Genomic DNA, 13,777 nt, shown 5'->3' with positions numbered 1-13,777 from the left:
GAAATTCCTTTCTACGGGGCGATACGTCCAACACATGTGCACATCGGTTAAAAGCAGCGAGTACTTACTATTTGTGTTTTTATTGAGTCTTTTATTACCTTTTCATTGCCTCAAAATACCTTTTGCATGTGTTTCCCTCTCATACCTTTAAGCAATGTGTTTTCTTGTAGTAGCTTCAAAGCAGATTGTTGATCTGTTGGCCACATTAGTCACAGAGCGAAATTAAACCACGCTTACATTTAAGTATTTTCTTAAGGCATCTTTAGTATGTTCTGTCTGTATGCATCTACACAAAACAAGCTGAAAGCGCGCGGTAGTACTTAGGGTGTCAAATTTGCCTCTTGTAGAACGTTTCGCCGGTGTAGCACATTTTGGTAGAACACCGGTTTTGTCCTACTCTCGTCTCGTCTCATCCCATCTTTCCTTTTCATTTTGCTTTTGCTGCTCATTTTGTGAAATATCGACAGTGCTGTCATACTCATTATTGTTCTTCTTGGGTTTGAATTGAAAGGGCTTAACAGATGACATGTTTATGTCGCTAGAGTCATAGTCTGGAAGCCCGGCTGTGTAACCCAGTGACGTCACCGCCCTGCAACGTCAACAACAATGGCGACCTACTAGTTAAACTAATTTTCCAAATTGTATAAAAACAAAAACATCAAGAGGGGTTTTAATATCAAATTATTATAACTCATAATTATGTTTATCTTTTAAGAACTACAACTACTATTTCTATCGGTGGTTCCCTTTAACAATAGTCCACCAATTTTATAATCTAAATTACTTCGACTCATTTAATAAAGTTCACAATATTAACTCATTGGCTGCCATTGACGGCGCTGCCTGCCTCTCCCAGTCAAAACAGACTGGACATCTAGCACTGTCAATTGAACTGAAACATGAGCATTCACTGCCACTCTTCCAAATTCAAATTAATTAGACTTCTATTGCCATCAATGGTAGGCAATGGGTACTTGATACAATGAGTTAGGAGTAAAATAGAAGAACGGAGAAAATAATTAGTTACCTATGAGAAATTATTGCCTACTTAAAATCTTTGGTTAGCTTACCTAATGCTAAGTTTGATTTTATTTATTTTTTTACATTGCACCATCCTTTTTCCAATGACCAATACCAAAATTCACCAAAAAGTCACCAAAATGTATGTTTATTTTATAATCATGCTTACTTCACCTTAGAAAATATCACAACGATTGCCCCATTATTTATCATTGTACAGAGGTTTACAATGTCCAGCTTTATGTGCTAACATGCATGTGAACAGAGTGGGTACAGAAATGTTTGTATCTGGATAAAATGATGATAACAGTGTTTGTACAGGTTTCCTCAAGTTAAATTGAAGACTTTTTAAGACCCAAATAAGACCATTTTTAAAAAACATTATACCTATTTCAGAGCCATATTGACAAGAATTACCGTAAAACAAATTCACTGATTTTGTTTCTCTATTTCTCGAATGTGGAATGTGTCCAGGATGTAAGAATCCAGCATACTGAATAGACTGCAGCACTAGCAGCTAGCTGGCTAGTGTTAGCTGCTGTCGCTTAGCTTACATTAGCAGTTTGCGTGCTGGCTTTAGCTTCTGTCTCTTCAGGTTCGTGAGCAGCTAGCCGTGGCGCAGTTGGTAGCTGAGTTGTCCTTGGACTGAAAGGTCAGTGGTTTGATTCCCAGCTATGACTGCCCACTGTCGAAGTGCCCTTGGGCAAGGCACTGAACCCTAACTTGCCCCCAATGGGTCGGCATGGCATGCATGTGAATGTGTGTGTGAAAGAGTAAACGTGTGCTAATGTAAAGCGCTTCGGGCATTGTAACAATGTAGATAAAGCGCGATATACGTACTCTCCATTTACTCCATATAAAACAGTAGATTGAGAAACGCCTGCAATGGAGGGAGTTTGTTCCTTTCCTGTTGTGGAGGTTATGTGCTTGGATGATTTAGCATCCAAGCACATAAGCCCTTCGTACCTAGCTGATTCTTTTTGTTTTTTTGCATACGATGCAAAAAGTCTCGAACACACTGCTAGCCACTGGTTTGAGCCAAAGGCGAATGGATTGTTTACTCAACCACGCTTCGTTGAATTTCATTTCCCCATCACTCTAATATGAAATGTACAGTATTGCCAGGTGTAAAAAAGAACTGCATCTGTGGTGTGTAGAGCATGACATTTTGTCGTGACACGGGACGAGACGTAAATGAAAGTCAACGCGTGACCAGGAGTGACAACGATCTGTATAATAATAGTGATCTTTTTCAGCTGGTCGCACAGCACACCAAATTGAAGAAGCAGCCATATTTGTAGTCATCTTTCAGTGAGCCAACGCTTTTTTGACTTGGGTTAGCAAATCAAAAGAACTACACAATATCCCATAATCCGTCAGTGCTTGCAATTGACGATTTTGACCCGTGGCTGCGTTGCCTTCTCAATGATTGGCTCCTCTGCCCCGTTTATTTATTTAGGCTATGTATTTATTGATACTGACACTTTTGAGGAGAAATGACACACAGATAAGTTATATTTTTTTACATACATCATGAATTTTAAGACCCAGATATGAAAATTCAATACTTTTTTCAAGACTTTTTAAGGTGTTTTTTCAAAATTCATTAATTCAATGCTTTTAAAACTTTTTAAGACCCCACGGGAACCCTATAATAAAAAAAGATAAAAGTTTTCCAATTTTAAGAAAATTAACCTTTCCTTGGAAAAACTTCATAAAATTAAATTTGTTGGTTGTTGACAGTTTTGTCAAAAATATACACCTTCAAACATTTGTTACATAATCAGTCTGAAAACACTCATTTCTCCAGCAACTGCCACTGAAATGTTTGTATAATTAATAATCATGTTCACTCGAACATCAGAAAATGTCAAAACGATTGCCCCAATATTTATATTTTATGAATGGTTTAAAGCGTGAGTAATGAGTTAATGGGATTTCAGCATCTGGATAAAATGCAAATTTTCCAATTAAAAGAATGTATTTCTTTGAAAACCTAAAAAATACAAAAGTAAAGCAAAACATATTCTATATTCATATTTTTGACAGTGTTCTGACCTCGGGGACGCACGAGAGGAATGGTTTGATGTAAATGTTGGAGCTGTACACCTTCAGATCATGATCCCCCAAACCGCGGGTCACTCCAATAGTCGCCATGACTCTTGCCTGTATGAAGCACATAAACAATTGAAATGTTACTTACCTAATTGGCTGAAATTGACAGAAACAAACGTCCAATCCATTTGGTCAGGGACATACTGTGTGTCGCAGATCCATCTTACCTTTTTACCTTCTCCATATATGAGCGGAAATTTTAGATCGTCTTCAACGATTGTCTTGTAAGCCCTGCAAGAAAATCCGAATTCCACATTTCCCACACAAAAATGATCACGATAAAGAATAAGGAATTGAACTAAACCATTTCTGTGGTTCTAATTGCAAATTCAAACACTTCAGTGCTTTCAGGAAATCTTGGGATTTTCTTCATTGCAATAATGCTTACATTGGTAAAATGTCATAGTTTTCATCTTCACATTCAATGTTTTAGAATTAATGAATCTGCATTCATAAGTGATGGAAGGAAGTTGTCAATTAGTGTACCACTCGGAAATGGTGTCAGGGGTTTACCAGCCACTCATGGTGTGGTCTCTGTATAGCATCTTCTTGCCCAGCTCGCTGTGCTGAATCCTGCGCGGGAACTCAATGTGAGTGAACTCATTTCCGAGGAGCTCTGGCCTCAGGTAGCCCTGACAACACAATAACGGGCATAGTGAACAACAACTTTTAAAAATTGATCAAATTGAACAGCAACATACATTGCTAAAACCTGAAGTGGTGTCAATAGTGCATCATGACAAGACAAAGAGTACCAGATATTGTAGTCGTTGTCTCTCTGACTCTGGTGTAAACTCGTTGGTCATGGGAACAATTTCCTTATTCCGGATTATTATAGCTCTGTGTTGACAGAAAGTACAAGCATGATTAATAAATGATTTATTGTTTTTCTTCAACAACACATATACAGTATAGTCCACAGCAGGGCAAGTAGAGTTATTAGATGAAGTTGCAGTGAGCAAAAATTACACCAGGGGGAACATGACGCAAAGATAAGAAAGGTCAAACACATACCATAATTTTCGGACTATAAGCCGCAAGCTTTTTTTCCTCATTTCGAATTCTGCGGTTTATTGTCCTGTGTAGCTTATTTGTTGATTTATTTGGGTTGATAGGTACTACTGTATTTGACAGAGGCGTCAAAAGACTGTCATAGGACCGTCATAATTATAACATGATACTGTCATGGGCATTAATGAATGCTTATGACAGATGTCATTAAGTGTCATCTGGCAAATTTTGTCACAAACTCCATTTATGTCCAGCTCGGATATTTTACATCCATTCAAAAGTGAGATCATTTGCAGGATGACACGAAATGACATCTGTCATAAGCATTCTTTAATGACAGTGTCATGCCATAATTATGACGGTCTTATGACAGTCTTTTGACACCTCTGTCAAATAAAGTGTTACCAGTTAATATCTTTTGGTGTAAATATCCAATAATACAGTGAGGACAGCTGCGGTTTTTAGTCTAGTGGGGCTTATCTATGAATAAACGCCGTTTTTGTGTCAAATTCAGTGGGTGGCGGCTTATAGTCAGGTGCGCCTTATAGTCAGAAAATTACGGTATTACATTTTATCAGAAGGTCATACATTAAAAAATATATATAAATAAACTTATTGTGATACACTGGACCTCAAACATGCAAAGCATGCACTTTCCCATTGAGCTACGTCTCCTGTTATGGAAGGAATTTCCGAAATGGCAGTCTAGAAGATTTCACATACAGTGTATCACAAAAGTGAGTACACCCCTCGCATTTCTGCAGATATATAAGTATATCTTTTCATGGGACAATACTCACAAAATGACACTGACACAATGAAAAGTAGTCTGTGTGCAGCATAGAGTTAATTTATTTTCCCCTCAAAATAACTCAAAATATAGCCATTAATATCTAAACCCCTGGCAACAAAAGTGAGTACACCCCTAAGAAACTACATACATCCCTAAATGTCCAAATTGAGTACTGCTTATCATTTTCCCTCCAAAATGTCATGTGACTCGTTACAGGAGTGCTGTCAGCATTGCTGCAGAGATTGAAGAGGTGGGGGGTCAGCCTGTTAGTGCTCAGACCATACGCCGCACTCTACATCAAATTGGTGTGCATGGCTTTCACCCCAGGAGGAAGCCTCTTCTGAAAACGGTAAACAAGAAAGCCCACCCGTCTCATCAGACCATAGGACATGGTTTCAATAATCCATGTGCTTTGTTGACATGTCTTCAGCAAACTGTTTGCGGGCTTTCTAGTTTATAAGAATGTAAAATTAAGACATTAAGACACCAGCTCCGTTCCGCCCCCATTTCCTCACTCTCCTTTTTCTGCCACAAATTTTCCCTCTCCCCTTCTGTGACTAATTTGGGAGTCAGGTTTGACTCCCATCTTAGCTTTAAGAATCACATCAATTATATTTGCAAAACCTCCTTCTTTCACCTCCGCAATATTGCCAAACTCCGGCCATCTCTCTCCCGTTCTGCTGCAGAGAGACTCGTCCATGCCTTTATCTCCTCCAGGTTGGACTATTGTAATGCACTCCTCATCGGGATCCCTGGCAAGAGCCTACACAGGTTTCAGTATGTCCAAATCAGCGCTGCCAGGGTCCTGATGAGGGTGCGTAAACACGAGCACATCACCCCCATCCTTCACACCCTACACTGGCTCCCTGTTCACCTCCGCATTGAATTCAAAATCCTCCTTCACACCTATCACTGTCTACACGGTGTAGCCCCCACCTACCTCACCGAACTCCTCATATCACATACTTCAGCCAGAACCCGGTCAGGCCAACAGCACCGTCTACTCCCGCCCAGGACTCGGCTCAAGACTATGGGCGACAGGGCCTTTGCAGCTGCTGCTCCCCATCTGTGGAACGCCCTCCCAGACCACCTCAGAGCCCCGCAGACGGTGGATGCATTTAAAAAAGGACTAAAAACTCACCTTTTTAAAAAAGCTTATTCTAGCTAATTTTATTTGACTGTCTTATTTTTATCTGATTGGTATCTGATTTTATCTGTGCTTCTGTCTGTTTTGCTTTTACTCTTTTATTCTTAGTCTTTTTATTTATTTATTTATTTTTTGCAATGTGCACTTTGAGATTTGTTTTTCAAATGTAAAGTGCGTTATAAATAAAATTTATTATTATTATTACTATTACTTTGCCGGTAAACTGTTGTCCATAAATGTTGTAAGCAATAAAACAAACAACAATGAATGAAATGAACAAAAAATATATTTTCATAGTGGGTCAAAATAATTTTTCGAACAGATCATGTGACTAGCACCTTAGGGATGGTCATTTGTTTTACTTGACCAAATCTACCTGAGGCCAGAAGAGGCAAGATGGATAATGGAGTCATTTTTTCAAACCTAAGCTTTCAAAAGCGACAACAACTACTGAGTGAGAACCAAGGATTGAAGATGTGGACCATGAAACGCCAGAGGGCACCGCCAAAATGGTGAGCGGACTTTCAGTTTACACCACTAAAGACGCTAATTGTACAACAGAACCACCACTGGGTGTACCATATTCAATGGACAACGATCTTGGCCAAAAGCATAGCTGTCTTAAGCAGCCTGATTAAGAATTCCCCTAAAAATGATGGGAAACAAAAAAGCGTTCATTTTCAACGTATAGAAACATTCCTGCCTGGAATATTCAGTCAAAAAGGATGCTGTCTCCTGTTTTGCTTGCTGCCATTTTCAAACTGACCACAGTGAGAATTTGTTTCGCAAAGGTGTTAGTGACTGGAAAAAACTGGACATATACGCGGAACGCAAAAATCGGCGTCTAATTCTTCACTAGATAAGACAGAAAAGCTCCCGTGTTCACACACTCACGACCCCCGCCCCATGTACACACAGCTGCGATGCCTGTATTTACGAGCATGGGCTAAGCTACTAACCGAGCATATATCTTGTAAATAAAATTTATTGCTGACACTGCGTTTTGGAGTCAACAACATGCCCCCCACCACCACCACCACAAAAGTCAAACTCCGCCTATGCTTGGAACGAATTAGGGCATTTACATGGAAAACACGTCTCTACTTATAGAATTTTCGGGTTACGAAACTACTTCCAGAACTAATTTCGTCAGTAGAGGTACCATTGTATACATATTTTTATTCCAGAATTTTATACACCAATCAATCAATGATCATGGCCAGTGATCCCAGTTCCATCTATCACCCATTTCATTCATTTTCTGAACCGCTTATCTTCACAAGGGTCGCAGGGGTGCTGGAGCCTATCCCAGCTAACAACGGGCAGGAGGCAGGGTACATCCTAAATTCGTTGCCAGCCAGTCGCAGCTATCACCGTCAATGGCAGCAAATGACTTAAGAATGTGCACCCAAGATGCGGTGAACACACTGAACCTCACCTGCTATCTCCAGCATTTGCCACATAGATTTTCCCCATTAGATGGATGGCAGCTAAGGCACAACAGCCACCAGAGATGGCGTACGACGCTTTCTCCTTTTCGATCAGGTCATCCTGAAATTAAGTCGCATCCAATTGTTGAACAAAAGTCAGAAACTAACTATATTTCCAATTTGGGTTTCTCACCATCTGCTTGAATGCTGTCTCAATGACACCCATCACAAGACTCTCCAGACTGACCACCTTCTCCATGTGATAGCGCACGGCCGAATCGCTGACCGCATCAGGTTCCTCAGTTTCCTGCGCCGAGCCTTTCTTGACCTCGGGCTGGTACGGGCTGCCATTCTTCGCCAAGCAAATTGGCAATGGCGCCCCGCTGTTGTTGGTCAGCAAGTGGAAGATCTCACCCAGTCGGTCCCGGATGAGGCGATGGAGCAGCTTGGAGGCCACGATGGCTGCGCCTGAACCAGCATGGCCATCAAAGATGCCCCAGAAATAAAGGGGGATACCCGTGCTGTCCTGAAAAAAAACAACAAAAAAAAACATTAATTTTGAAAGATTACCAACAAAGCTGCTTGAGATACATAGATTTTCTTTAATTTTTTTAATGCCAGCCATTTTCAAAAAAGTTATCCTCTACATTGCCAGCTGATTTAGTACATTTTGAATGATATTTGAAGTCTGCAAATTGTTATTTTTTTATGACTTTATTGACACACAGACTACCAAATGACAGATTTCACTCTTCCATAAATAAGAAAAAAAAATCTTCCTAGCATATTCCTATATTCTATATACCATATTTTTCGGACTCTAAGTCGCACCTGAGTATAAGTCGCACCAGCCATAAAATGCCCAACGAAGAGGAAAAAAACATATATAAGTTGCACTGGAGTATAAGTCGCATTTTTGGGGGAAATTTACTTGATAAAATCCAACACATAGAGCAGATATGTCATCTTGAAAGGCAATTTAAAATAAAAATACAATCGAGAACAACATGCTGAATAAATGAACAGTATGATAATGTTACATGATGCATGAACAACAAAATGCGAACGTGGCCGGTATGTTAATGTAACATAGCTATTAAGAGTTATAGCATAAAGAAGATGCCAACAAGTTTACCAAACCATCAGGTTCACTCCAAAACACCAAAATAACATGTGAAATGATATAATGTGTTAATAATTTCACACTTAAGTCGCTCCTGAGCAGAGGTTGCGCTAGACTTTTTCGTTGTCTGTCATTTTGACTGACAGGGTCTAATCTATTAATCTAATAATCTATTTTTACCCGTCACTTAAATTTTTTAAATGATGATAATGACATTGTGGTGACCCTTCGTTTGGCATAATTCACCTTCCGTACTTGTGTGTCCATTTGGCCGAGCGCGTAAGCGGCTACGACACAATCATGTGACAGAGACACTTAAGAGCAGCGCGCGTTCTGGCTTGAATAGAGAGTTCACAGAGAGCAGCAGAGCTACAGCGGCTGGACACAGCAATTCGAGCTAACAAGACTCTTAGCATTGCATACCGCGTCAACATATTCAATAGTATTTAGTTTTCATTCATTTTAAATAATATTCTGTCCGAACAAGCTTGACAGAGAATCCACACCGTGCCATCACACATCAAGCAGATGAATATGTAACTTTTTTCTCCGCAGTGACAAAAACAGCTGACTGTGGCCCCAGTAGCTAGGCTACGTATGGAACAATTAAATTAACAGTTCACCTGCTGTGGCCTGAACGGAGTATTACACCTTCCTCCTGGTGCGCATGGACTTGAATTGCGTGCCCGCTTGAGCAGTCCCTGTTTTTTCACCTCTTTTATCAACACCATCGTCGTTTTGGGGCTTTTTGAAGAAACTTCGGACACTCAGTTGCCTTGACATTTTTCAGAGTAAGGCCAACGACGTCATGCATCAAGAGAGACAATAGCTAATTAATATGCTCACTCGCCACCCTGTGGTCTGGGGTGTGAATTGCAACCTGTCAAAATGACAGGTGGACTTCAGTTTTTACCGTCACCGTTTTAAAAAATCGGTCAACGACGGAAAATATTCGGTTAACGCAACCCCTGCTCCTGATTATAAGTCGCACCCCCGGTCAAATTATGAAAAAAACTGCGACTTATAGTCCGAAAAATACGGTATTACTATTCTATATATTACTATATTCTTGGGTAATAGGCAGTAGAACATATTCTGCTTTCAACTAGATCACGTTTTCAAAAGCAAAACAGAAAAATATATTTTTTTTTGTGAGAAGGTATGTTATTTTTGCTCAACAGTGACTTTGACACAACTATATTTTGCTTCAGCGAGACATCAAATATCTTAACAGTGCATTTATCATTGCATCCTCTAAAGTAGCAGCTGATTTTGTGCATTTTGACTGATATTCAAAAGACCACAGAATTTTGTGTTGTATGTAGGGGATGTCCTGATCACATATTGTTGCACCAGAGTCCGAGTCACCTGATTTTGAGGATCTGCCGAATACTGAGTCTTGATCCTATACCAGTGCTTCTCAATTACTTTCTGTTACGCCCCTACCTAGAAGACGTAAACATTCCACGCCCCCCCAACTCTCTGCCACCACTGTAAATATACTGTAGTATCATTTGTCTATAAGATTCTTATTATTATAAGTACACCTCTGCATAACATTGTGTCCTTTTTAATATTAAAGAAGAAATAAAGTGTAAAAAGAACACATTCATACTGTAAAAATAGACTCAAGATACATTTTTTGACCGTTTGACACTGAAAAAAAAAAAAAAATCAATAAATAATCATAAATTCAAATTGTTTAGCAACATTAACTTGAGAGGACAATATGCCAAACTATTAGACTGAAAAAACAAAAATTAATAGAGCAAAAACGACAGTGTCAATGGACAGAGAGACAGTTTTTATTTTTGCTGCAGGCAGAATCAGCTCATTTGCTGTGGTGTTGAGTTATTTTGCACTGAGCAATTTGGTATGCCACGTTATGTGATGCTGACAGTGCTCGCTGGTTTACTGATGTAAAACTGACAAAGCGGGACAATTTTTGGCAGTATTCGGCACATTTTCGCTGAAAAAAAAAAAGAATTCCTGCTGTCCGCTGCGAACATTTTTGAACAAAGTAAAGAGAATGGTCTTTCCTTGTCTGCCACTGTACTAAAAGTCAAAGCCAAATGCTACATACAGTACACTTCGTCATATTTCTTCGTCTTAGCTTTTCATATCTCCAGTGCTCTTTGCTGTGTGCTCTTGTTTGGTTAAAAAATGTTGAAAATAAGAGCGCCACTGCCACCCACTCAGTGGATGTGCAATGACACTTTATTCTAGTAAGACAAAAAAGTATGTTCCCCAAGGTCACATGCGTCACCCCCAGCATCGCTCACGTTTTAAGTACTGTCCTATACCGAAAAAACAAGTCTTCTTTAGCCCTATTGCCCTATATACTCCATATATAGTACATAAAGCATATATACACATTGCCCTAAACAAATTTCTATCCTTTCCAACATGGAAAATGCCCACTTTGCACACACTTTGCAAGTCTCCCTGTCCGATGGTAAAATATTTCCACACAGACATTACCACTCGAGCAGCTACCCATTAAGTTCCCGCGTTAGCTTCCAGAACGTTCCCATATTGGGGCTGTTTACAGTACTCTTTCGCTTTTTCCGGCAATGTTGCGGAGTACAAAAGGTAAACATTTTTGTTTCTCTTGGCAATGTCATTGTATTTCTGGATTATTGTATTACTTTTGAGCCCTTAAAAAATCTATAAAAAAATAATTTTAAAAAATTAGATACTGGATCGTTTTCACCCAATTCCGATCATCTGAAAAATGGCCCTATCGGCCCGATTTCCAATCACAAAACACACACTAAACACTAGAGATGTCCCGATCCGATATTTGGATCGGATCGAACGCCGATATGGGCAAAAAAATGCGCATCGGTATCGGATCGGCCGATACGGAAAATTTCCGATCCAGTTTTTTAAAAGTCCGGTCCGGGTTTTCCAGCGACCAGATTTACATAATCCATTCCAGTTTTTGCTTCGGTTTCCCTAAAATCCGGTCCGCACTTTACGGCACACCTTCAACAAACTACATTATCGTCTCCCAATTTACCGAGAGACTTTATCGGTAAAAATGTCAGCTGTGTGGGATCATTTCACCTTAAAGGACGACAAAGACGAAGAGGCAGAGTGCAACATATGCCACAATAAAGTCAAGCGTGGTGGTAAAGCTGTAAGAAGTTTTAATACAACCAACCTAATCAAGCATTTAGCGAAATACCACCACGAACAGTATAAGGAGTATGTTAAGAAAACCGAAGACAAAAAGAAAGGTCCTACGCTACTAACACTGGCAGAAAGTTTTGCTATGCGTGACAAACTGGCACTCGACAGTCCCAAAGCCCAGGGAATAACAAGAGTCATTGCCGAAGAATTCATTCTGGATGACGAGGCATTATCTCACGTGAGTAAAGATGCACCATTCAACACTTAGAACATGCCCAGCCGTCATTACATCCTTGAGCGATTCGGCCGTGGAAGATTCGAGAACGATTCACAAACATCCAAATTCCGATTATTGAAATATGTCAAGTAAAGCGGAACTAATACACAGCGCAGTCTTCGGGCAATGAGAAACAGACCGCATTGCGTCCCCAGAGTAAACATCATGCTTGTCATAGACCCGGGTAATGCCAATGCTCAACTCACGGCTTTAGCTCAACCCATGTCGCTGGATAAAAAACAAGAATACCTGAATGCTGCTGACAGCCGCTACAAACTACGTTAACGTCGTTTTACAGGAGATAATAGATATCATATGTATATAGAACTAGATGCAAAACGACAGGCTCGACTGCGTTAGCAACATTGAAGTATTGAAATCTAGATGCGTTAGTAAACAGCCGCCATCTTAAAGCAGAAGACTTCCCTAGTAGGCTGTTGTGAACCTTCCAAGCGAACCTAATTAACTTTTTATCTAAAATACTCCTAAATCGGCAAAATCTTGACTTGAATCTATCTTCAAAACAGTTTTAAAACTTTCACATGTCGAAAGTAGACAGAAGGGAAATTATGGAATAACGGGAGCAATTTTAATAACTTTAACAGTTGATTCGCAAAATTAAATGAATTGAATGTAGTTTAAAGCTGCTGATACAGAATGGGGACTTGAGTATTCTATTTACTGTTTTAAAATGTTAACTTGATACTGAAATAGTCGTTCATTTAAACCTGAGAGGCTTTTTATACATTATTGTAACTAATGCACGAAACATTAAAAGCATCTAATAGCTTGGGGGGGTTGTGGGATTTTCCACTGAGGTTGTTTGTGTGTTTTGCTTTTTTTAAGACAGTTTACAATATTATTTGCACGTTTTACTGACTGACTGTGCCATTTCTGTTTGTTATTTATAATGTTTTGTGTTTGTCACTGAATAAACAGGTCAGTTTCTTGTTACCAACTGTTGTGTGTTATTCAAACTCACCTAATTCAGCTGGCTAGTTGTTATCAAGAGTACTAAAACCCTTTTCAAAATGAGTCTGACAACTAAGTAAGGGGGCTAAATAACTTTAAACTTTAATACATGCTCAGATAGGCCGGTATCGGCCAGTATCGGTATCGGATCGGAAGTGCAAAAGAATATCGGTATCGAATCGGAAGTGCAAAAACCTGGATCGGTACATCCCTACTACACACAAATGATAGGTTAGACCAGGGGTGTACAAACTATTCTACATCGGGCCGCAGTGGGTGCTGGATTTCATTCCATCAAAACAAGACGACATCTTTTACCAATCTGGTGTCTTACAAGTGTAATCAGTTGATTGCTATCAGGTGCTACTTGTTTTAGAAGAAATTCGATTGGTTAAACTGTCTGTGCTCGATTTGTAGGAACAAAAACCAGAGCAGCTCTTGAGGACCAGTTTGGACAACTCTGCATTAGACCCTCTTCTTCCTTAAAGAAAAACAAAGTTTGTTTCTCCCTTATTCTATTCTTAGGTAAATGGGAGTAGAACATATATTACTTTGAACAAAATCACTTTCTTTAGCTTAAAAAAAAAAAAAAGAACATTAGCTTGTTGAAAAAGGTATACCTTTTACACAACAGGCACTTTGACGACATTATATTTTGCTTTAGTGACACTCAAAATATCTAAACAGTGCTTTCTCGTCGCAAATCTACTAAAGAATCTCACATACCCATTCCCAATTATATTACAATTGACAC

At 39.5% G+C, this 13,777-nt stretch overlaps 1 protein-coding gene across 1 annotated transcript in view; it reads right to left on the bottom strand.

Annotated features, from left to right (window-relative positions):
- ppm1j (protein phosphatase, Mg2+/Mn2+ dependent, 1J) overlaps positions 1-13,777 on the bottom strand; it is a 32,075-nt gene that overhangs the window by 2,486 nt on the left and 15,812 nt on the right. Inside the window, exons 4-9 of the mRNA XM_057846960.1 lie at positions 7,710-8,042; positions 7,525-7,637; positions 3,891-3,975; positions 3,649-3,767; positions 3,303-3,366; positions 3,079-3,186 (exon numbers count right to left, since the gene is read on the bottom strand). Coding sequence (XP_057702943.1) covers positions 3,079-3,186; positions 3,303-3,366; positions 3,649-3,767; positions 3,891-3,975; positions 7,525-7,637; positions 7,710-8,042 — 822 coding nt within the window. The remainder of the gene's footprint in view (positions 1-3,078; positions 3,187-3,302; positions 3,367-3,648; positions 3,768-3,890; positions 3,976-7,524; positions 7,638-7,709; positions 8,043-13,777) is intronic.

The sequence above is a fragment of the Corythoichthys intestinalis genome, chromosome 9, assembly GCF_030265065.1.
Source record: "Corythoichthys intestinalis isolate RoL2023-P3 chromosome 9, ASM3026506v1, whole genome shotgun sequence".
NCBI lineage: Eukaryota > Metazoa > Chordata > Actinopteri > Syngnathiformes > Syngnathidae > Corythoichthys > Corythoichthys intestinalis.
This window is presented reverse-complemented; position numbering and strand designations above follow the sequence as displayed.